This window comes from Panthera pardus, unplaced genomic scaffold, assembly GCF_024362965.1.
Source record: "Panthera pardus isolate Hobbes unplaced genomic scaffold, ASM2436296v1 HiC_scaffold_2, whole genome shotgun sequence".
NCBI classification, from domain to species: domain Eukaryota; kingdom Metazoa; phylum Chordata; class Mammalia; order Carnivora; family Felidae; genus Panthera; species Panthera pardus.
The window spans coordinates 29,276,555-29,302,056 of record NW_026526765.1 but is presented as its reverse complement, the minus strand read 5'-3'; the positions used below and the strand labels follow the sequence as shown (position 1 = coordinate 29,302,056).

Below are 25,502 nucleotides of genomic sequence, written 5' to 3'. Positions count from 1 at the left end.
GAGAATGGTAAAAAAAAAAAAAAAAAAAAAAAGGTGTGTCAGCTGATCGTCCAGATGGTTTAGACCATGACCCTGTGTTTAGTACTTTGGACAGAGTTCCTTCCTTTCCCATGTCCTAATTTAAAGGGAACTAAGTCAGCACTTGTATAAATAGGGGATTAGGGTTAGCAACAGTGTGGGTCCCCTCACTGGGTTATTTGCAGCTCTCCTGCTCCTGGGTTCTTCTGTGAGGCATCACTTGTGATTATCCCCTATCCTCATGGCCTGTGCCGAGTGACTCTGCCATCTTTCCCTCAGGCAAAGGTCAACTGGAAGAGAGAGATGACAGTGGACAGGAAGGGAATAGCTGATATGTTTGTCTCCCCAAAGGAGAGCCAACCATTCCCTCAATCCCAACTAGGTCTGATTAGCACCTGAGTGAAAAGGCCAATTCATATATTCATATGCCTGGAAGTGTAAAACCCAGAACCGCACCCCCTACCCCCCCCCCCCCCCCCCCCCGCCCTCCAGGGTTCTGGATTAAAGTTAAGTTTGAGCTACACTTCTTGATAGGAATAAGCCACACATATATCCATACATACCTGGACGAGGTTCCTAGAGCTGTGATGAGTGCCTGCAGCAACCCTCCAATAAAAACCCAAGGGTTTTTCCGAGTTACCAAGAAGTAGAGGAGGGGCAGGACAATGACTGCGTGAATGAGCAGGCCGACGATGACCGTCACCGTGTACATGGCAAGCTGCCCCCCAATCACTCCCATGTCTTCCATCTCAACAATTTTCCCTGCAATCAGGAAGAGGATGCCCAGAGGGGCGTACCTATGTAGAAGCAACATACGCACAGTCGGAAGCCTGATCTCCAATGAGCTATTCCAAAGAAACTACCACGTGACAAGAAAACGTGAGGGTTATTTCCACGCTTTTTGTGCCCAGGAGACTATTAGAACTTGCAGAAACTGTGAACTTCTTTTCTTTAAAATTTATTTATTTATTTTTGAGAGAGAGAGAGAGAGAGAGAGAGAGAGAGAAAGGGGGGGAGACATGGCATGAGTGGGGGAGAGGCAGAGAGAGAGACAGGGAGACATAGAATCAAAAGCAGGCTCCAGGCTCTGAGCTGTCAGCACGGAGCTGGATGTGGGGCTCCAACTCACGGACCAGGAGATCAGGACCTGAGCTGAAATCGGATGCTCAAATGACTGAGCCACCCAGGCGTCCCTTTTCTTTTCTTTTTTAAATATAAATTTAAATATAAATAGCGCATAATCAGGCTTTCCTCTCAGAATTTCGCTAGGCCACAATTTTTTTTTTCTCCTTAGCCTATGATAAAAGACAGGTACAGAGGTTTTGTGGGGTTTTTATTGTTTTTTGTTTTTTGTTTTTTTCTCCCCTCTTTTTCTAGATCATTCTCCTTTCACCTCATCTGAGTCACTTTTGTGGTCCTCAGATGCCACCCAACTCCCCCTGCCTTTTGTTCTCTTTCTAAGAGAACACCTCACCCTGCACAGCCAGAATCCACTGAACCAATATCCAGACTTTGGGAGGGTTTCCCACATCAGAGCCTGCGTTCCAACTTAAAGCAAGACACACAATGACATTTCAGTGTTTTAGATTTGCAGTCATCTCTCTTAATCGAAGTCCGTTTTTATTACTTTTTCCCCATATTACATACCACTTACACTATCACTCAGTATTAGTCTTCAAATCAGCTTTTAAATAAATTTACTGAGTAAATTTCATGTTATAGTGGCAATGGAAAACTAGTACCATTTCCCACAGATCGAAGGCAACCATATAATCAATCCAAAGCTATTCAAATTAACAATGTGCATGCAGGTACCGCCACGATCAGGTTACAGATGTTCTAGTTAAGTAATTGTCACCCACCCGCTGCTACTGACATTTGTGATCTTCCCCTGTAGCCTGGCAAGAATGAACAAACGAGACACAAAACAACTTGTATGTATAGCAACCCCTGTTGCATCAAGATCCCTCTGCCCTGCTTTCAACTCCCTTTGATGTATGCAGTGAACTCCGCCCAAACTCACGTTACCAAAAACAGAGGGGCCAATCACCCTGAAGGAGAAGGGTCTGCTGGGAACTGTGGAGGTCTTATTTCAAGTTGAAAAATACAATGCTTCTTTTAAACGTCCTTTAAAAACACAGGCCAGGAAATTATAAGAGTACCTGTTTTCAGAAATGTAATAACTCAAGGCTGAATGTGCAGGCAAATGTACAGCTAGAAAAGCTACATGTGAGGTTCATTCAGCAGCCTTGAATGGGCTTCTTTCATAAAAGAGGTGAAAGGTGGAGGCATTTTCATAATATGAAGATAAATGTCCACTTTCAGCTCTGCCAGGATTTCAAAGGAGGGGCCCCAGGATTTCAATCAAGGGCTCCTGTGGAGACCACATTCTGATCAGTCTTCGTGCCCAAGTTCACATCCACCTCGTACAAGCTCCTGAAAAATGGATTTCTCTGGGCTTTGGAGGCAATAAAGACAAAGGATATTTTTAATCATGTTGGCGAGGGCTTTTCTTAGAAATGGATGCCTCCATCCCTCCAGTGCCAAGAAGGAGTCTGGATTAAAAATAAAAGCCAAAGGGAAAGTAACCCCTACATGAGGCCTAAACCAATCAAACGGTTCTCTCCCAGCTGGCGAGAATTTACTTTCCAAGGTCAATGTTCCTTTGCAGATTTAGTGTTTTCATTTGTACCCTACTCTCAACTTTATTTGAAGGAAGTTTTGTTATAAACTGTGGATTGGCATTCTATAATGCTTCCCATGAGTCCTTCAGGCGGTCCACCAAATTGCCATTTGATGTCTCTTTCTTAGGGCTGAAACGGAGGAGAGGCAATCTCACTTTTTCTGAAGGTCAAGGGGCCTCTGTGTTTGCTTTTCCCTCCACTGGGAATGCTCTTCCCCTGGCACTTTGAATGGCTAGCTTCTCCTAGTCAGTCAGATCTTAGCAACAAAGTCACCTCCTCAGAGGCCTTTGTGCACCATCCAAACCATCCAAGGCAAATTTTATGCTTCTTCCCCAGTTGCCTTTTATCATATCAGATCACACAAAAGAAAATCTGCTGTTTTATTTATTTTTTCACAGTATTTGTTACTAAAGCACATGGTGGATTTGTGTGTTTATTTTCTATGTCCCTTAAAAGAATACAAGCTCTAGGACATCCTCGTCTGTTTTCTTCATTGCTATGTCCAGAGTACCTGGCATTATATGCTTGGCATATAGTAGACACTTAATGAACATATATTGAATAGATATAGACTAAATAGATATAAAATGAAGGAATGAGGAATGGGATCCCATCAGCACCGGACTGAAGAAGTAGACACCTTTCAAAAACAAGGAAGCAAACTTATTAAGAGAGGCTTGCAGACAGGTTCAAGGCCACTACAGGCCCAGAAAATCATTGATTTTCTTGTGTTTACCCACGTGGAATTGTTGCAATTGGCTATCCTGCCTGGTGGCATCTTCCTCAGTACAGAACACATGTTGATGGTAATAAGCATCTGGATACAGCATATGTAGCCAATGGAAATACGTACCACATTATCACTGCTACCAATCTCATGATGGCTTCGTTAAGAGAATCAAAGAACTCTCTCAGGGCTTGTCCCTGCTCTTTCATGTTTCCAATCACAAATCCAAAGCACATGGAGAAGACAACTAGTCCAAGGGCATTGACCCCATTCACAGACCCTGGAACTGGGACCAGCTCCTCTGTGATCCTTGTAAGAGTCTCCATGGCCTCCGACACATTGTTTATCACGGCGCTCACGAGTGTTTCATTGGACTGGATGGGCACTTTAAAGCTTCTCTTCTCATAGTTGGTTTTAAACTTTAAAAGAAAAGGCACAACAGGGATTAAAGGTGATTTTTGTTTTCTGTTTTTAACTTTTCTGTTGTCCAAATTTTCTATAATCATATACAATACCTTGCATTCAGAGAATAGTGTTATAGAAGGTATCTATCATCTATCCATCTAATCTGTGACGAACCCCTACCAGTTCCTCAGCACAGACAGACACACACGCACTCAAATATAAAGCATATCTTAACAGGAAGGAGGTATCTGGCTGAAGACGTTGAAGTAGGGTTTTTTTTTTTTTTTTTTTTTGAAACCCTAATAAAATGAGTATAATGGGCTTTTAAGAACTATAAATCCAAACATTCACAATAGTCCCTTTACTGTCTATAGGATCATGCTATGAGATCATGGACAAATCACTGAACATCCTTCAGCTCATGTTCTGCAGCTGTGAAACAGAAAGAACTATGGTGGTTCTACCTCACAGGGTTGTTGTGATCAAATTAAGCAGAATATATGAGAACATCTTGTAAATTTTAAAGTACTACACTACTATTGGCTAATGGTGCTCAATAACAAAACCCTTTAGGGACTAGACTTAGCTGGGGATTTCATTGAATAGTAAAATTTTTAAATGCCATATGCACCCCAATGTTTATAGCAGCATTATTTACAATAGCCAAATTATAAAAGCAGCCCATGTAACTGTTTACTGATGAATGGATAAAGAAGATGCGGGGTACATATATACAATGGAATATTACTCAACCATAAAAAGAATGAAATCTTGCTATTTGCAACAACGTGGATGGAGCTAGAGGGTATAATGCTAGGTGACATAAGTCAGTCAGAGAAAGACAAATACCATATGATTTTATTCATATGTGGAATTTAAGAAACAAAATAAATGAACAAAGGGAAAAGAGAGAGAGAGAAACCAAGAGACAGACTCTTAACTATGGAGAACAAACTGATGGTTACCAGAGGGGAGGTAGGTGGGAGGATGGATTAAATAGGTGATGGGAATTAAAGAGAGAATTTATCATGATGAGCATTGAATAATGTATAGAATTGTTGAATCACTATATTGTATACCTGAAACTAATAAACACTGTATGTTAACTAAACTGGAATTAATTTAAAAACTTAACAAAATTTAAAACAATTTAAAAATTCCCCAACAAAGGTCTTCTAGGCACTTTTGATAATATTATTCTTAAGAATAGATGTTTCATTAATAACTGAGGATGACACCCTAACTCTCAGGTCAACAAAGGAATTTCTCTTCGTATTCAAGATATGGTGTTTTCCCAATAGCTTCTGCGTAGATGCCCCAGACAGAAGATGTGAGCATATGATTGTGACCATATAAAACAATTAAGCCCATCCATCTATGATTTTAATGAGAGCAGAATTCCTGGCCTTTGTGTTGATGGTAGTCAAGGATCAGGGAGAGTAATAATGTATGGATGTTGACTGGTTCTCACAGCTGTACATGAAGTGCTGGGCCATTTCTCTACCAAGAGTGAATGGGACACTTTTTTGTCCAATAGGAAACCACTATTCTCAAACAAGGACAGCCAGCTGTCAATACTGTGAACACATCTCTGAACAACCAGTGATACTGCTTGTAATTCTAAGTAACAAAGAAACTGGCCCTTTTTGGTGTCCTATTCCCGTCAACTCTCAAATCTCTATTTCATCAGGATGCTTATGCATTTTATGGATTGTCTAGGGTAGATTTCCAATCCTGGTTAGCCTTTCCTAAGCCTCCAACTCTTTCCCCTTAGACACAGTTTGTAGCCTACAGAAATAGCAACCTCGTTTGCATTCTGGCCTAAGACAAATAGATCTGGGAAGATACTTTTGCTTCCCTTTCAAAATCCTGTAAATGCAATCCCAAACCAAATACAATAAATCTGCTTAAGTCTGCACTTTTCCTGGTGCTGCTAGAAATCAGCATTTTTGATGTTGTCCAGTGCCAGCTGACTAACTGGAATAGTCAGCCCCATGGTGCTGGGGTTGGCTTGTTGGATTGAAAGGGGTTTATTATTTATGGTTATTGTTGGTTTTGAATAAAGAAAGTTCGATTTGGGCTTCTTAAACTTTTTTTTAAAGAAAGGATTCTGTTTGAATCTTGCAGCGTGTGCACACATTACCTATTAAAAATAGTCAACAAAAATTTTAAAAAGTGGGGGGACAAAGGGTGACTTGTATGTGTAAAATTTAGTCCTCCACGAGGCTGGGGTTTTATTTTGTTTGTTTTACAGATAGGGTTAGGGAATTACAACTAGGGTCAAGTAACACCATCTGGAGAAATGTTTTGGAACTATTATTTAACCCAGAATGTCTAAGTGTTTTCCTTTTAATGTTTTGGGCCACAAAGCTTTTTTTATTCAGGTGAAGTTAGAATGAACTTTAATCCCTAGCAGCAAAGTATATTTGTATCCACAACACAGACAGCCAAGAACTGTTTGGATATGGGCGAAAAGGAAAAGAAACTGGACCTCACTATAGCCTCCAGGGAGGTGTCTCAAACCTTTCCAGGAAGCAGAATGTAGGAGCAGAAAGAGGATAGAATTTGGAGTCAGCACAGTAGGTTTGGATTCTGGATCTACCATTTATTACTTGTAAGATCTTGTGCCTATTAGACAATCCTGAATTATCATAGATGAGTTTCCTCATCAATGAAATGAAGACAATGATACCCATCATATTCATGTGAGGACTGAATATAACATTAGTGCTTGGCACATAGAATCCATAAGGCTCTTAGGAGACTTTAAAAAAAACAACCCATTCACTTTTTACATTAAACCCAGAAACTTGAATAATCTCTCTAATGTTTAAAGCAAATTGTAAATGTATCTTCTACTAGAATTTGTTTGCTTGGTGGGCTTTTGTGTGTGGAATGTGGGGACAAGAAGAGGGAGGGAGTCTCCTGATTGGCCTTTTTAACAATTAACAGAGACTCGATGAGCTATTCGTATGCGACACATTTAGTACCTGGTAACTAATAAGCCTTTAGTACAGGGTAAGACCTCCCCACACCCTACAAATCCCCCAGAAAACCCTAGTGCTTTCCATCTGGTTGGCAAAAGAGTGTTTCTTACTGCAGAGAAATGGAAAAAAAATAAAACAAAATGGTTAAGGAGGTCCCACTCTGTTTGGTATGCCAAAGAGGAATTTCAAAAGCGAATTAGTGGCTATAGAGTGTTTACCTGTTTAAAGCAGGCTTCCACCAGATTTGGAGGGAACATATTCCTGCAAAGAAAATAATGGTCACTTGAAAAAGTTCTCAAATAATAAGTTTGTTTCTTAAACACTTTTTCATTGTGTCTAAGGTAAAGATTGTATTGAACTAAGTAGCATATGGGAAAAAAAGAAAGGTGTTGGTGGATTTTATGTCTTGTAATGGGACATATGGTCATCCTTAAGTGGGGCCCATGTAGTTCATATTTTCCAGGGAAATCTCAAATTCAACTCCTCTGTCCTTTTGTCAGACAATGGGATTTTTCACTTCATCATTGTATCTTCAAATCCCGCTCCCAGGAAGAACCAAAGTGAGAATGGAAACAGCTTTGGCTACACATGTTCTGGTAAACTGAGGTATTATTGAATAGTGTCCATTTTGGTTTTGTGCCATGTGTCCAGGGACTGAATGTTCTGAATCATATGCCATGGCCAGACTGTGGAATTTTGTTCTCTACAGAGTCCTCCCAAAGGCCCTCTGGGGGATGGGATATTTACTTTGAATTACTGGAGCTTCTGAGGCTTCTTGGTAACCAACAGGGAGACGGCCCACAAAACTTAAACTTGTGGTACATGTGGCAAAGTTTGTCACTTTCTCAGAGCAGTGTTTGAGTTCATGGTAGAGTTCAAGGGACAACAATCTAGCTGGAGAGTCTCTAACCAGCTGTGTGACCTTGGCCAAGTCACTGCACCTATTCAGGTTTTAGTTGATTTATCTGTTGAGGAGGAGACTGGATTAAACTGTCATTAGGACTCCAAGGTTGAAGACTGTGGGAGGAGACATGGCCCAGGCAGTTGCAGAGCCCGAGATCCCAGCAGTTGTGTGCTATCAAAGTCATATTTTAAGGTTAAAAACTCTAGTCCCTTTCTTCTTACTGCCTAGACCATCCTATTTGCTTTTCCTTCCTATCTATGCTCTGTGAGTCTGTTTTTATAAATCTTGACAGAAATGTGGGTTCGGGAGATTTCAGGAAAAATGCTCAAGCCAAGTGACTGGGTGGGGATAGGTTAGTCATACACAGGCCTACCAGTGGGGCGGGCAAGGAGAGGCAGAAACACACAGCATTCAGATGGATCAACCAGAATTGGGATGACAAGATCCCAATTCTTTAAACAAGGAGTAGAAATTATACAGAAAGAGAATATAATAAAATACTCCTAACCTACCTAATGGTAAAGTTCGTGAAAAAATGGTGAAAAGCCTTAATTAATTTTCTGAACTGAATAAAATCATAGCTATCAGGTAACAACTTGGTATAAAATAATGTTATATAGGGTGGCTTCTTACCTTCAGATATTTGTGATTAACTCCTAAAAAGGGCTTTTAAGAAGAGGATCTATGGGGCTGGGTTGTTCTCTCAAACAGATGGTACAAAGTCATTCATGGTAGAAATTCAGAAATGCTGCTGAAGAGAGCCTTTGTTGCTCAAATCTCTGCTAAATCTACCTGACACAGAGCCATCCCTTGAGATGGCATGTGAAATCAAGTGCCTAGGAAGACTTTCTTTCAGATGATCAACGGGCGACCCTTTGGGGTAGGCATCTAGGATTGGCAAACCAGTCGCTTTGTAAGAAAGTTGTATAGTAGGGAGGAAAGGGCCAGGTTTGGGGAGGATAGGTTGGGAAGGCTACATGGTGGAGGAATGCCAAGCAGGTGGGAAATATAGAGGCCTGTGCTGGGGTATCTTCCATTTGTCTTTCTAGACCCACTGTCCATCCTGCTCTGTACTCTGGGAGTCTGGCCCCTTGGGTTGTAGCACGTGGGCTCTCTTGCCTTCCGGCTTCCTTTTGGGTTTGTACAGTGGGATGTGCCAACAGATGACAGGGTAGTGGGACATGGAAGTGGATATGCACATTCTTCAGCTCTCTCTTTGACAGGTTGGGCAGCAGTGCTCTCCCTCTAAATTAGAGCTATTATTCTTGTCACAGAGCCTTTTCCCAAGACCACAGCTCTTCCTGAATTCCTCTCTTTGCCCCTCAGAGCTGGGGTGGCAACAAAACACCTTCCTATTGCCTTCAGTCCCCTGGTGCCTTACCACCCCTTGTAGGCTCCCTTAACCCTGTCTGTACCTTTGCAAAGCCCTCTCAGGGATCCTTTTGAATATGCAATGTGCTTCCAGCCAGGATCTGACTGATGCAAGCGAAGGTGTGTAGAGAGAACAAACAGGAAGGTGTCAGGATCAAACCTTGGTTTACTTCACAGTTCTGTGTGAGATGACTCTGCCATCAAGTCCCTTTCAAGAATCAGATAAGACTCATTTGCAATCGGTGTATGGTTTGTATACAAAACAATGCCAAAGAAGCCACCCTTTAATCTTTTCTTGCTGCTCTGCCAAATCCTTTCTTCATAAATGGTATAAAAGGAAAACCTTAGAACAAGTATGACCAGATGATCTTTAAAGTCCCTTCTGGACAGAAATTGTTGTGTATAATGGATGATGATACAGATGACAAATTCTAAATTAGAAGAGTCCAATCCACAGGCTATACTTGAACACAAGCTAACCTTAAACAGCAAAACTGGAAAAAAGTAGGGTAAGGCTTATTAATATTCCAAGGTAAGCAGCACAGCTGAAAGGAGAACCGAGTGATCAGAGAATAGAGTGATCAGTGATCAGTGAATCCTCAAAACAGGGCACTCAAAATCTATATCCTCTCTCTGTTCTTCTCACCTCTTTCCCATTAGATCAGAAAATAAAAATTTACTTTAATTTCTATTAGAAAGAAGTAAAGATGTGACCTTCATTGCAAAGCCCAGCAAGGCTGGTTCAGTTAGACACCTGTTTTGTGGTTTGATTAGCTCCCCCAAATGAGGGGTTGGGTGGTCAAAACATACCCAAAGGATGGGCTTGCAAGGACGTACCTGATCAGGTCCAGGAAGGCGTCTGCAGCTGTCACTTGTACAATTTTGCCTTCTCTGTGCATATTTTCCTTTGTGCCTTTCCCGGGGTGGATGATGATGACAATGATTATGCCAATCACCACGGCAATGATGGTCGTAGTCATGTAATAGACTACAGCTCGCATTCCCATCTTCCCTGACGCCTTACTATCTAGGGCCGCCATTCCTGGTGAAGGCAAACAGAAGGAGATTTTCAGGAAGTCAGTCCAAGGAATTCTCCAGTGGAGGGTAACGGGAACAGTATTTCCTTCTACAACCCCCTGCCCTCATTCCACCCGGCAATGGGATTTTACATAAGTTATGAGAACTTGGCATCATTTTTAGTCAAGGCATCATAAAAGGTGAAAAAAAAAAGCGCCATAGAATAGCTAGTCATCAGCTGTGTCAGCAAACACCTGATCACCCTTTTCTTGCCTCAAGAGTTGATTTCACATGGCTCTCTAATAATATGAAAGGGACATTAAATTGTCTCCTACGTTATTACTGGATGGGGAGGCTATGAGTGTACATAGCGAGTAGCGTGTGTGTATCTGTAGATGAAGAGTTACTTAGAACAATTTTCTGGCAGGATAACTTGAGCATATTTCAACTCACTGTGGTGTCTCGCAAGGATTAACTGGCACTAAATATTCTTCCAAGAATTATTATTTTATATAAGTACTTGGGAGCTCTTTTTTGATGTCTTTATGCAAAATTGAAGCCATTATTCTGATCACCTACTAACTTAGCTTCAACTTGCATTTAAATTAGACATTATGTTATAAAGCCAAAGTTCTCAAACAGTTTCTCTGTGGTTTCATTTCATTTCATCTCATCAAAATTACAAAAAAATTTTTTTTTTTTATTTTGGTAGGGTTCTTCTCATGTTTCCACCTCATCCCCTGGGCATGGAGTACCTCATCTCATGTTAAACATCTTCACCCCCTTGTTTTCAGGACATTCTTCAAAGTCTACCTCAGGCGAGGTGTTATCCTAGGTAAAAAAGGAGGCGTGACTTTCAAGATTTCCCTTACTACTCTAGCAAATGGAACACATCTTAATGCCTCTTGGATGGAAAAAAATTGGAAATGATACAAACCCCTCAGAAGATTAGATTATAATAATATGAGCTCTTCTGTTTCATTAGTTATTTCCCCACTTTTCTTCTTTCTTTCCCCTCCTGAATCGCACTAAAACTCTAAAATCCAATTATAGTACAATCCAATTATAATGAATTGGGCCTATTTTCTTTACTATTTAAAATTGTGTTTTTATAAATTGTACTAAAAGGTTATACTGTATCCCAATGATCAGTATCAGATTCTAATAGTGGTTCAATCTTTAGGTAGTGACCCTGTTCATACCAACATATTTAGAGTAAGGTAAAGTATTGGAAAAAATAGTATCCACAGTTGCCAGATAACTGGCTGGGTTTGCCCAAAAAAACATGATAGAATGGTAATGAGCTGATGTGGGAATTGAGGCCAGAGCTTTCAATTTATAATTTCATTTGTATTTGAACCCTGTCGTTCATAATAAACACTTATTATCATGCTTATGATACGTTCTTATTTTTAACAACAACCTGTAACACAGATTTAAAAACACTTAAGTGACTGTCTCAGGTCTTAGTTAACAACAAATAAAATGGAGTGGGAACTTGAACTTTGCTTTTATGTAAATAATCTTCCTGTACTTTCTGCCTCTGAGAAAACCACTTGCAGCTCCCACAAACAGCAAGGCCAACTTTGGCTTTAATGCATGAATTTAACTTCTCCTCCCCACGCATTTCAAGACACCCAGGGCTGAGTGTCCATTTATTGAGATGAGGCCACTTCAACACTTTCGCCAACCTTCAAAATGGGCCAATCTGTTCTCAAAGTGTCCCGTCCCACCATTTTCATCCTCAGGTCTGAATCACATCTCAAATATTTTGGCTTCCTGTGCCTGAAATAATTTCTCTCAGAAGGGGCCTGCTCTCTTGCCCATTATAGCCTGAGCTTGTCACCACTGAAGCCTGAAATTCTTCTGCAGCAAGTGGTGTGGGCACAATAGGCCGGATATCTCTGCTAGGGGGTACCAGGCAGCGGTATTTTCTTCCTCTGAGATGCTTTCTTTCCCTCTTGCCTTCTATTCTGTAGTGCTGTTCCGTTCTCATGCCAACGCTTCTCTGACGTTCCTGCCCACTATTCCCGACCTATAGCTATTCAGAGAGAGCGCTAAGTGGTCAAGGCAGAGCACTGGAAACCAAAGTGGCAAACAAAGGAGGGGGCTTAAATCTCCCTCCCTCCCACCATGGGGTAGGGGTTGAAGTTATCCCGGAATCCACAGCTACAAGGCTATCAACTCAAAGAAATGAGTATTATTTATAGGATTTTTTTTTTAATTTAAAAATGAAAACCAATGTAAAAGTATTTTCTCCATACTTTTAAATTCGGAAATAGCTGAAGACAACCACCAAGGCATTTTTTTAGCAGTGAGCCCAGAAGGAGAATCCACAGTCAAATGAGAGGCCTCACCCACCTCTGTATATTGGCCCTTTTCCTTTGAAAGAGGATAAAGCAGCAGCTGCTATTATTTCAGCCAAGGAAAGAGGGTTGTGTATGTGTTGGGGTGAGGGGAGTGTCTTCATTAGCCGATTCTCCAGGTAGGTCCTTTCCGAAAAGGGGGCCTGGCCTTCCCACCTCTGCCCCTGGTCCTCCACCTCCTCCTCACCACCCACCAACCCTGACCATTCCCCTTCCCCTGAGACAGGCTTGTAAAACTAAAGGGGACTGGGGACAAGGCCACACACCGTCAGGAGGGCAAAAGCAGGACGGATGTGGACAGTGTGCCACACGCAGGGAATAGCCCCGATACTGGTGGAACCAGGAAAATGGAGGACGAGCTCTGGAAGACAAAACCCAATATGGGCAGTGTCACTCTTTCTCTCCCTTACCCAAACTCTGTGACCATCTCTGTTCCCCAGCCTCCTGAAATCTGAGACAAAGCTCTACATCAGAGACTATACACACATGTCAGATCATCTGGGGGCAAGGGTAAAGTACTAAATCACTTTGTAGAAAAGGAAACTCTGGCAGGAAGTGCCCTACATGTTTGGAAAGAGAAAGTTTTAACTGAACCTTGTCACTTCAAAATATGTGGAAGTAAAAGGCACCAGGGCAAGGGAGACAGGAGGTCACTCGGGTATGTAGGTACTGATGGGACTGTGTTACAACAACTATGCGTTTGTCTAAACATACATTTGAGAAACACATTCCTGAGCAAGTAGTAAAGATACTGATCTCAACTGGTCTCTTTTTCTTCATTAGAGCTGGGTTTAGCAAAACCAGACCCATTCAAGACATCTTTACATCTTTATTATGAATGGCAATTCTGCCATCAGAATTGAGACCTTCTTGAAACCCAAGAAATACTATATCGTACAATTGCTACAAGCACCATGACTGGTCTTCTTATGATAAAGACGTGTTTGTTATGTTTATATGCTTTATATATTTTGAATTAACTTTGGTGCTAATTCACTAACTTACTCACAAAACCCCACCCCCAATCAATGGCAGATATTCATCTAATTTCATATCAACTCTATGTTGTAGATGTCGTTGATATCATTCCGAAGGTAAAGATACAGGAGGTCAGAGAAGTTAAGTAACTTGTCCAGTGTTGCATAGCTAGTAAATGGCAGTAGCAGAATTCGAACCCACACTCCCAAGGGATCACTCTTTCCACTATACCTCTCTTCTTATGGACAAGCTAGGAGTCACCCACATTTCGTTTGCTTGTTATCCATGCTAGCTTTCTCTAACTCTCTTGCATCTGGGTTCAATGTTGAGATGAGCCAACTGGCTGGAGGAAAATTCTGTGGAGGTAGGTAACTGTGGAGACACTCTGGCACGTTACTCGGCATTCCCTACCTTAAGAGGAAGTGGGTGACACTGGTCACGGAAGGACTAGCTAGAGAATTAATCAATTAGTACACATTTCTCACCATTCCTAGAAAAGCAGCCAAGAGCATGTTCTAATGGAATGTAAAGGGTCATGGATACTTGCTGGCTGTGGGTATGTGAATCTTATTTTCCTTTCTAAAAACCAACCCATCAAGAATCAGCCATCAAGATAGCAATCCATTGATCATTTCTGCCTATTACATGTTCACCAATGAGGTAAGCATCTAAAAGGGATCAAACGAGGGGCTCCTGGGTGGCTCAGTCAGTTGGGGGTCCTACTCTTGATTTCAGCTCTGGTTGTGATATCACGGTTCAGTTCGTGAGTTTGAGCCCCGCACTGCACTCTGCACTGACGGCTCAGGGCCTGCTTGGGATTCTCTCTCACCTCTCTCTCTGCCCCTCCTCCTGCTCAAGCTCTCTCTCAAAATAAATAAATGAACACTTAAAAAAATAAAAGAGATCAAATAAGATGTTTTTTAGAATGTAGAAGATTAAGACTTTGCTTCAGATACCTGAGTATTTTAGGCAGCAGTCACTTTGAACAGAGAGGAAGGAAGAAAAGAGTTTCTTAGCAAATAGGTAAATACGCATTTACCTCTTTGTTTATAAAGACAGTCTTTTGGTAATCAGTTAACATTAACAAACATGCACCAAATTCATGGTTTTGGGGGATGGAGGGGGGAGGGAGTGTTTCATAAATATGTATGTAGAACTCTATACGTCTATGTTGTAAATTAGATTTCTTTTGGTATATTATTTGGTATGACTTCTTGGATAAATGAAGTATGTATAAAGCCAAGTATAAAGGATAACATATAAATAATGTCAATTCTCAAGGCTCTATTATTTGCATGGATTTTATTCTCCCATCTGCTAAAAATCTGTGTCTTATCCATTCATGTGTCTTTTTATACTGCCCCCAATAACTCCTGTCTCTGCTTTTAAAAACTGAAATTTAAGGAAGAAGACTTCTGTGATGAATTGTCTTACTACTCATTCTCATGGTGTTTCATTGTTCTTCCAGGGCTGCTGGATCAGGCCCAGAAAGAACGGAAGAGGCGGGGGATGGTAAGTGCTGATTCAGGAATATTGTCTGTTTCAGTTTTTATTTTATTTTAGAGGCACTCCTTCTCCACAGTGGGCTTCTCAAATACTCATCTAATGAAAGCCGCCTGTTCTCCATCCTCCTAGAATTTCAAAATGGGCACACTTACAACAAGGAAACCAAGGATGAGCTCCAGCATGTACCATAGTCATTAGACTAAAGGTGATGAATTGTTAATAAGAAAGTTAAATTCTAAGAGCACAATATACTTCATATTTATAGATTGAAAAATGATCTCTTGTGTCATAAAGCAGCCACCCACCACTGGAGCAGGGGCACGCTGGAACCCTCTGAAAAGAGAGTGAGCAAAAGGGTCCAAAAGCTCAGAGGAAAGGCAGGGGGAGGTTGGTGGGGGTGGGGAGTAAGGATAAAGTAAATCACTTTAAATCTAAAACTATGTTACATTTTTCTTCCCTAAAGTATTTCCTTCTGGCCCCTTTACAGACTAGTTTGTTGAAAAAAAAAAGTAAAGTTCTACGATTCTATAGGTTCTGGGACAAAAGAATCTTTAAAAGAATCTTTAAAGAATCTTTAAAAAGTAAAAAGTTAAAAGTAAAGTTCTATGATTCTACAGGTTCTGGGACAAAGAATCTTTAAAGGAATCTTTAAAAAGTTTTTTTTTTCCAATAAAAGGTTAGAAAAGGTTGGTAATGATTGTATTACAATTTTTGAATCACAACCAGTAAGTAAACAATAGTTCAAACTGCTTAAGGCCAACCTCAGGTATTTTGGAAACATATTCTTTTTTAAAAAAAATTATAGTTCAGTGATTAAGAGTTTAGGCTTTCATGTGAGAAGACCTGGATTTCACTTCTGGCTCTGGTAGCATATGACCTCTGTAAGCCTCTGTAAGCCTCAGTTTCCTCAACTGTAGTATGGGAATAACGAAAGCTCCCTTACTGGGTTTTCATTGGCATTAAAGGGACTTCCATACTGAAAGCACTTAGCATAGTGCCTGGCACATAGTAAGGACTCAACAAATGTTAGCTGCTATTATTAATTAAGCTTATAAGTAATAAGCAATCTATTCCCTAAGTATTATTTGCCCTCTCTACGTCTCTATTTCATCTAGACAAGAAGCTAATAATATTTGTAAAATTTGCAAGCTTAGGGAAAACTTATATAAAGAATCCAGACAAAGCAGCTTCTTGATAAATGCTAGTTATGATCATTATGTGTCTTTCTCTACAAGAATTTTAGTACCAAGAAGGCAGAACCATCTGTTTTATTCACTGATGTAGCCTCAGTGCCTAGAACAGTGCCTGCACCGGAAGGTATCCCATAAATACTCGAATAATCATTCTTATGACCGTTATTGTTGTTATGCAGGGTAGCGGCCACACACATTTTTTTTTTTTTAACATTTAGGTTAGGTTACTGTGACTTACAAGTACTAAAGTGGCTTTTTGTTTAAAATACTCTGTAATTCTGATTCATCAATTTTAGTTTCTCTTCCCCCAACTAATCCAAAATAGTGAGGTTCATTCTATCTTGAAGAGGGAGAGACAGATCTGGTGGGGAAAGAGTGGCTGAGTGTTACCTGGGAGCTTCATTTCCAGAACTGGGGGGGTCATTCACAGCAAGGTGTCCCTGGGATAGTCAGGAAGGTGGAAGGCTGGCACACCTCTACTATTCACTACCAGGAGCACCCTTCCTCTTTCCCTTCCTCTCCCACTCCTATATAATTTTCCATCTTTTACTAACATGATGCAGTCTTGCAGATGAGCCTAGATAAGTAACTGCTGAAGTCCTATCTGTCCACATGTTAACAGAACAACGAGTGAATAAGTGAAAACATAAACATAGAAAAGGGAATGGAAGAGAGAGATGGGGTCTGACAAGTGCTAATGATGCAGGTCATGAAATCAATTCAGTGGGTTATGACTAGTATTTTTTTCCAATAGTGAAAGAGGACAGAATAGAAAATATTAAAGGTGTCGCCTGTGATAAAGTTAAGTATTATTTTGTGGATCTTTTTTCAGCTGTGTGTGTGTGTGTGTGTGTGTGTGTGGCCAGGTCCCAATATAAAATTCATTTGTATCTTTTCTTCCTGTTTTTTTGAAGGGGGCACCCAAATAGGAATAGATTTGTATTTTATTTGTAGGTTCTAGTAAAAAAAAAAAAGTAGCTTCCAAACATTGGTAGATGCCCCCATTCAGTTAATAGTAGACGTTTAAAAAAGGAGTCAGGACTCCATCATTGTCATCTTCACTTCCTATGACCTTGGGCTGCCCACAGCACCCAAAAATGTATGTCATCTTGCTAGTGGAGACGAAGGAGACAAGGGTGCTGATCTCTAACATACGGTCAGTTGAAATGAACAGAAATTCTGCAGACGTTGTTAAGAAGGGGACATTTTTGAGAAGAGATTTAGCTTCATGCAACTTTGAGCAAAGAGGCATTTACTTTCATCGGTGATTCTTAGTGAAGAAGAGTCAAACCACCTCTATAAGCAGCTGAGAACAATTTTGTGAAATTCACAGTCAAGTAAATCACAAGTATCTTCCCAGGGGTTTCCACCTTGGCCAAAGTTTCCTTCCCATGTAGCTGTTCATAATATCACAAAACTTCATATTTCATTCACCTATAATACCACTTCATTTTATGAGGTTATATTGCATGAGAATGACAAGGAAGCTTCTTTACAAATTTATTGCTTGTGATGGCATATAATTTGTCAGGCAAATTGATTTTTAATTCGACCCTTAAAACTGTCAACAAAAGTCTTTCTTCGAGTTCTACAGTTTACTAGTAAAATGAAGTGTGGAAAGGCAAAAGGGAAATGTTCTATTCTGAAAGATGGGTAAAGAGTAAACTCAAAGGAACAGACAATATTATTTAGTGGAAGAAAAAGTCACACAAATCACCTTTTATCCCCAGTCTTCTAGGACAAAGCAGCCATCCCTTTCCTCTGGCTATAGTCATCCTCTGAAAATGAACTTTCAAACGGGGAAGCAGTGAGGGGAAATTGAGACCCAGCTTTCACTGCTGCTACCTCCAATATCAAAGGCCTTCCAGTGGCCTCCTTGACCTCTGGTTGGGAATACTTCTCCTGGATTACCAGCTGGTGAGGTCCTCTGAGTGGTCAAGGTCGCTCTTCTCTACACTAGTCTTAACCATCCATCAGACTCTCATTACAGCCTAGCACAGCCCTGTGATCATTCCAGTGACACGGTCTGCCGGGGAACCTGCCATGGGGACTTCCTCTCTCTCTCAGCAAGGTTTCAAGAAAACCTCTGAAGAGCCAGCTCTGAGATTCACTTCTCACAGGCCCACAAGCTGCCGGCACAAGACCCACTGAGAGGTGATTTAGATACCCATTTACCCTTCACATTAGCCCATCCTTTGCTCACGATATTGGAATGTGCTGCACAATATGCTTTTCTGAAGAGGAACCAGGGAGTAATTCATCTTCTTTATGTGTGCTAAGCAGAGCAAGAGGGAGAGGCGAGCAGGACCCATGATGAGCTGGGGAGTAGTGATTAGTAACAGCTGACAGCCTCAGACCAAGACCCTTTCTTTGGTTACCTCATTGTAACAGCCGAGCACAAAGGAATGATTGTCTTCTCGCCAAGATTTAGAAACCCAGGACCACAGAAAATAGCAGCTAAAAGAAAAAGCGTGGGTTGGGCCATGGAGACAAGGGGCTGATCAGACCAACTCCTGGTTATACCTGTGAAGCTTGGCTTTGAAAAGAAACCTCTATCATGTACCAAGATGTGCCAACATGCAGTCAGCCATCAACAGCACCCACCAGGGCCACCTATGTGACCAGGGAAAGTAGGTGACTTCCCTCACAGTAGAAAGAGTGTGTGGAGAGCAGCAAATTACTTCAGCTTAATGACAGGAAGTTCTTTGAGGGCCAGAGCTCCAGCCCCTTCTGCCTTTTCCCCAAAAGAATCATGATTTACAGCCAATCACTAGATGAGTAGCTTGCAATTTCCAAAGCAGCCTCTTTACTTTGAATTACTGGCTGTGGAAAAGACCTTTATGTCCTGTGTCCCATGCGACTTTCTTCGGAAGATGATGGTCAAGACAGCATGTTTCCCTGCTGGCAGAATGCTGAGTGGGACTAAATTCCACAACTGGGCCAGACTCGTTCAAAGTTAATCAAAAGGCATCTCAAGCTGACTGCAGAACATGTCAGACTCAAGGGGTTCCCTTTCTTCCCACGGAAGGCCTGTCCCTCACAGAAGAAAAGGAATTGAAAGCCGAATGGAAATTGAAAGCAACATATGGACATTAAAAACCAGTTCGACCTGGCCCAGCTTCCCAGAACAGTTGAGGCAGGAGTGTGTCTCCACCCGCTGAAATGAGGTTGGGAAGCAGCAGAGATTCCTGGGGCCAAAGCAGCCATACCCACGGTTGCAACTTGACATCCATCCCATTCCTTGCCATCAAAAGATTCTGGAATCATCACCACTCTGAGAACTTGGAAATGGACCGAGGTTAAGTTTGTTTATTGAAACTGAAATGAACATATTCTAAAAAGATACATTTCTTATATATAAAAAAAGAAATAATTAAGAATAAAATGTGTTCACTTTAGCTATTCTCGAAATTAAATCTAGGATGTAGGACCTTATATACTATATACAAGAATAAATTTTCAAAAATTTCAGTCCATGTTCTGGCCAGTTAAAAGAATGTGACAGTTAAGTCTTTGGGGACAGAGCTGGGGTTGAACAGAGAAGGAAGAGAAAATTATGGAGACAAGGGGTTGAGAGAATGACAGAAGGAGAGAAGACAGAAAGACGAGAAGGGAGACCACCAAGCAGAGAAGCATGGGATGGAGAAAAAGTTCAGTAGGTGCTTTATCTCAGTCAGCATATTTCTTGGGCAGTGGCCAACACACCCCTTTTCAGTTCTGATTAATTTTCTCAGCATTTAAAACTTCATCAGTTGTTCTTATCTAATCTATAAAGGAATAGTCGCACCCAAGGAGGGGGAGATTATGCTCCCGGCTACCTGACCTAAACAATAAAGCAGTATCACTTCACCCAGTGAAAAAGACTGTGGCAAACTCTAGAATGGGTTGGCTTCCCTTACATCTGCCTTAAGTATAGTAAGAGAACAGTCTCTCCTTGAAACAGGAAAAGCTGCATTTTTGCCCCCAGGGCCAAGGGCGACAATGGAACTTAATTATTCCTGATATATTCCACCAGCAGTGGTGCAAGACTTTTGCAGCTTTTCCCTTCTACAAAAGGGAGTTGTTTCTGCATATTCTACCTTAGTTTTGCAACCTTTGTACATAGTTTCTGTGTGCTTCTCAGTTTCATATTTTGATGTTTTTTAAAGAGGTATTTAGAAATTCCCACATGTTCTCCAAAGAAAATTAGGGGCAGCCCCTTCCGTCTAACTCCACTTATCCTGAATAGACTTCAGGGATATCCAGGAGGGTGCAGAGACAGGGAGTGGAGATGGTGTGTGGTTGATTTGACACTGATGTTGCATGGATTGGATTGTAAAAATTATTCTTTAACTTGGAAAATGAGGATAGGGTGGGTAACAATGCAGTTGCCAGTGTTTGGAAAAAACAACTACTGGATGGGTCATTGAGTAAAATCTGGTAACATTAGATGGCAAAAAACAAAAACCAAAACCAAAAACAAACGAACAAAAAACACAAAGAGAGGGGAGAGTGAACTGGCAACATTGTTAAAAAGGGGATGAGATAAAATATTTATAAATAAGGTAAGTGAAAGCAGGGTGAAAAACTGAATTCAATATGGGAAGTCTGGGTGGCTCAATTGGTTAAGCTCCTGATTTCGGCTCAGGTCATGATCTCACGGTTCGTGATTTCAAGCCCCATGTTGGGCTCTGCTTAGACAGTGTGGAGACTGGGATTCTCTCTCATTCTCTCTCTTTCTCTCTCTCTCTCTCCCACTGCCTCTCTCCCTCCCTCCCTCTCAAAATAAATAAATAAACTTAAAAAAAAAAAGCTGAATTCAAATGAATGATTTCAAATGAATGATTCAAATAGCTACAATGGCCCCATCGCAAATAATGGAAAGAGGTAGTAAGGCAGTGAAGTTATAGTAAGGATAGTAAGGATATAGTAAGGATAACTTGATCTCACCACCAGGACCATGGTGATCATGCCTGAGAGACCAAGACCTGAGCTGAGGTCAAGAGTTGGATGCTTAACTGACTGAGTTAAGCATCATGCACCCCATCTTGCTTCTTTTAAAAGTGGCTATAGTCATTGCTTCTACAATTAAAAAATTTTCACTTATTCATGCATTTATTCAACTTTTATGAAGGACCTTCTCAATACTCTGGCCAAAGACATGATTGATAGGGTCCTCATGCATTTTAGTAGACGTAAAATTTTAAAATATATTTTTGTGAAACAGCCCTGAACAAGTAAAATGCATAAATTATCCAGCAGAATGATTTGGAATGGAATTGGGAGGAAAACGGGGAAATCTGTTGATACGTATTAGAAGGAAATGGTTGTAATAAACTCCGGAGTTTGTTTGCTTTGAATCCTGGCTCCATCACTTGTGACTGGTCAAGATATGTAACCTCTCAGTGTCTTAGTAAATGAAGGATAATAATGGTATTTACTTCCCAGGGTCATTCCAAGGAATAAATGAGTTTGATGTACGATGCCTTAGAAAGATATCTGACACATATAAGTTAGCCACGATGATGATGACGCATATGTTTTTGTTTTATAAAAATATTTTTAACTCTGAAGGGTTCCTTGGAACATGACTATAAAATGTGAGAACTCCATCAGTAAAATCAGACCCCATCCTGCTAGGCACCTGCTAAGTGCTTTATCTCATTAAATCCTCCCAAACCCGAAAGGTTAATAATGGTCATAATAATGGTCAACCCCATTTACAGATTAGGACACAGGGAGGTTAAATCTCTTGCTCAGGATCACACAGTTAGTAAAAGTGGCATTGCTGGCATGTGAACTCAAGTTTCCTTGCCTCCAGAACTCCCTGTTTAATCCCTACATTGACAGCCCTGGAGATTCTTTGTGAGATAAAGTCTTTGCACTGGACTTGTATCAATTGTTGACTTGCATTTGATTCACCTAAATGGGGAACTCTGGCAAAAATCTGTTAAATTCATATTTGAATGGATGCTCTACATCACAACAAAAAAGGATCATGCACATGTTGAAAAGTCAAGCAATGGTGATGAATGGCTACTGTCCAAGCACTGAGCAGCCTTCATTAGAATTAGTCTGAGATCTCATTGAACTGGGGAGTCCTAACATGCAGGCTTTATTCAGAAGTTGATATACCATTGTACATTTTAAATCAAAGGAGAAAGGAGGAACACTCAACCATGGATAATTTCACACTGCGAAGGCCTTAGGAAATTCCTAGAACTCTCATGTCTCGGTGAAGTACGGTGAAGCTGTACCATCCCCCCCCCACCCCCCCACCCATTCCCTTTAGAGTATCAGTTATGGAACTTTCTCTGAGTCTATCCATGATGGCACTCACCATCTCCTTGGCTAGCTCTTCTCTATTGGGTAGGTTTGAATTTTAAAAAATGGTGGTTAGGAAGAAGCAAAATCTGGTTCCTTATAACCCTTTTCTCTTGAGATAAATTTTCCTTCTGGAGGAATACAGAGCAAGTCTGGTTCACATTTATCAGAGGGACATTGGGCTTTTTTCTCCAGACTAAATACTCATCATTTCTCCAACGGATCCTCATGTACCATTATTTCCAGATGATTGCCAACCTGTAATCCCTCTCACTGCTTACCAGTCAATGCCCTCATGTTCTGGTCCAAACCTTCTTGGCCCAGCTTTCTTGCCTGCCCAGGCCTACCCCATTCTTCCAGGCAACTTAGAATTCTGTGTTCCTTAGCTGAGCCTTGAGTTTCATAGTCGATTTTGTTTTACAGTCATGCATGGGGCCTTGAACTCATGACACTGAGATCAAGACCTGAACTGAGATCAAGAGTTGGACCAACTGAGCCACCCAGGCACCCCTATGCTCTCCATTTAAATGTTCAACTCCTTGAGGCTAGAGACTGGCAATGTCTCTTCATACCTTTATTCCCCACATTGGTTAGCACAGTGCCTGCCCAAAACAGGAGCCCAATAAATGTGTCTTGGAATGGATTCAGCACCCTCTTAATAGCTACTTTGCTTTGTCAAAGTCACTCCTGAATGTGCTCAGAATTAACAAATTACTCCTGATGCAGTGTGACCAGCGCAGAGTACAGTGAACTATTAATAATTATAACTGAGTAAACACGACTATATTCATTCTTTTTTCGCCACCACATCCTACTGTTGGTTCATATTAAGCTTTTAGTCACATGAACTGGTGCCAAGCTCAGTCTCTCCCCATCCTGTAATTGCACAATTGCCTTTTGAATCTGAAAGCAGAAATATACATTTATCCCCTGCTCAACTTCATTTTGTTGGTTTCCATCCAGCCCTGCAGCCAATTGAAGTCATTTTGAATCATGATCTTAGGCCTATGTGGTAGAAGCCATTCTTCTGGGGCTTATGTCATCTGAAAACCCAGTGTAGGTGCCTTCTAGGTCTTTAAGTTGTTGATAAAAATGTGAACAGGAGAGGGCTTTTAAAAAGTACAACACTGCACTTCACTAGGTTTTTCCAGCTTGATATGGGGTCCTAAACACTCTTTAGGTGTAAATGTTCAGCCAGTTTCAAACTGATTTCACTGTCTTATTAGGTCCTATTTTATTGTCAAAAGTAGTACTAGAGATTCAAAAAATTTGAGAACAACCCAAACAAATTGTGACAGGAATTCCACACTAAACGTTATTATAGGAAGGGAGTAATTCCACAATATATTCCTTGTAGAACATGCAACTATTACAAACTGTTTTCTGGGAATCCAGTAAACCTGACTTCGTAGCTTTAGGAAATAACTCTCTTTTCCTGAAAGGGTCAGTGGTATCAATCTAGAAAGGTATATACTGATAAATATCTTTCTCTACTAAATGGGAATGTAATATTATTTGGGGAGAGATAAAACACACCAAGAATTAATACAAACATGAGTTGTTCATATGAGAAAGATATAATAATTATTTTAAGCTTCAGGAAAGTTTATTGGATAGTTCATCGGGAAAAAAATTCTGGATGTGCTCTACTGACCATCGAAAGGTTCCTTATCTGAGTGCCTTTAATTCATCTTTGCTTTTACTTCTTCCATGATAACATATCAGCTTGTGATTTTCCAGGTTATCATCTTTCAATTATGAATATACACAGTGGCCCACATTTATTGCTATATGCCCTGTGGCTACCAGAGTCGAGACTCGATAGATATTTGGTGAATGAATGATGAATGATGAATGACATAGTCTGCAAATTCAGTAGGTGAGAATAAGCAACTGTACTCCATCCACAAATCAAGAAGTTATTTATGTAACATCTACTATAACGGGAGCTCATCACTGCAATGGGTCCTGGGATGCAGATGTATAAACAGTAGTTCCTAAGCCCAAGGAGATCTTCTGTTGAGTAAACAAGTCATATTCTCACCAAATAATCAAATGTTCAACCATATATGACATAAAGAATTAAATGCACAAGAATGGGAAAATTGTGGAAAATGTTCAGTTCATGTAAAGACTTTATCGTAAGCCGTAAAATCAAGGCAACAGAAACACTTTAGCATTATAAATTGATCCAGTACAAATGTAGAGGCCACCCTGCAATAGGGGCCACAAGGCACTACAGAGAGGGGGCTTTCGTGACAAATGGATCTGAGTTTGAACACAGGTTCAGCTACTTGCTAGCAGGGGAACCTTGGGAAGTTTCCTGGTCCGTACAATGGAGATAGTAGTAACGACCTTGCAGAAGGGATAACAAATATGTGTGTTCAATGCCTGCTGTGTCTTTCATAATCAATAACTGCTAGTCATTATTATGGCAGGTATAATAAAAATTGTCACTGATGAATCAAAGATTAATCTGCAATGCAGACAATCATTTTATCACTTTAAGGTGAGAGTAAACACAATTTGAAAGATGATGCAATCAATGTTCTCAGATATTTTCAGCTTAGCGTGTAAACCACACATTATTTAGCTAATTATTGAGGAGTTACCAAGTGCCCGGCTCTGTCCCAGGCTAAGTAAACCATGTAGCATTGCCTCTAATTTACACACATCTTAATGCTATGGAAACTTGATTGTAGAGAATGTAATCCCACAGGGGATCTGCAAACAACCTTGGAAACCAAGTCTGTTATCAAAAAGCCAAAATTAAATGCCTAAAACTGGGGCTTAAGTCATAGCTGAGGACCTCCAGGTTTGGTGAGTGAGGCCAAGAAACCAAGATTTATACATGTGAGGTACAAAATGCCATTACTGGTTAGTGGTGAGGCCAGCGCAGAATGACAGTTTCACCAGGCCTTCTGTTAATGCGACACGGCTTAAAGCTCTGCCATATAGCACACCAACTTGAAACTCCTTTTATAACACGTCACATTTTCCCCATCTTGGAAGGTCATGACCTTTTTTGGCAAGTGGGTTTTTT

General features: G+C 40.8%; 1 protein-coding gene across 1 annotated transcript in view; it reads right to left on the bottom strand.

Moving 5' to 3' along the window:
- SLC1A3 (solute carrier family 1 member 3) overlaps positions 1-25,502 on the bottom strand; it is a 78,781-nt gene that overhangs the window by 7,743 nt on the left and 45,536 nt on the right. The window contains exons 4-7 of the mRNA XM_019438077.2: positions 9,934-10,138; positions 7,040-7,082; positions 3,556-3,848; positions 582-815 (exon numbers count right to left, since the gene is read on the bottom strand). Of these exons, the coding sequence (XP_019293622.1) occupies positions 582-815; positions 3,556-3,848; positions 7,040-7,082; positions 9,934-10,138 (775 nt within the window). The remainder of the gene's footprint in view (positions 1-581; positions 816-3,555; positions 3,849-7,039; positions 7,083-9,933; positions 10,139-25,502) is intronic.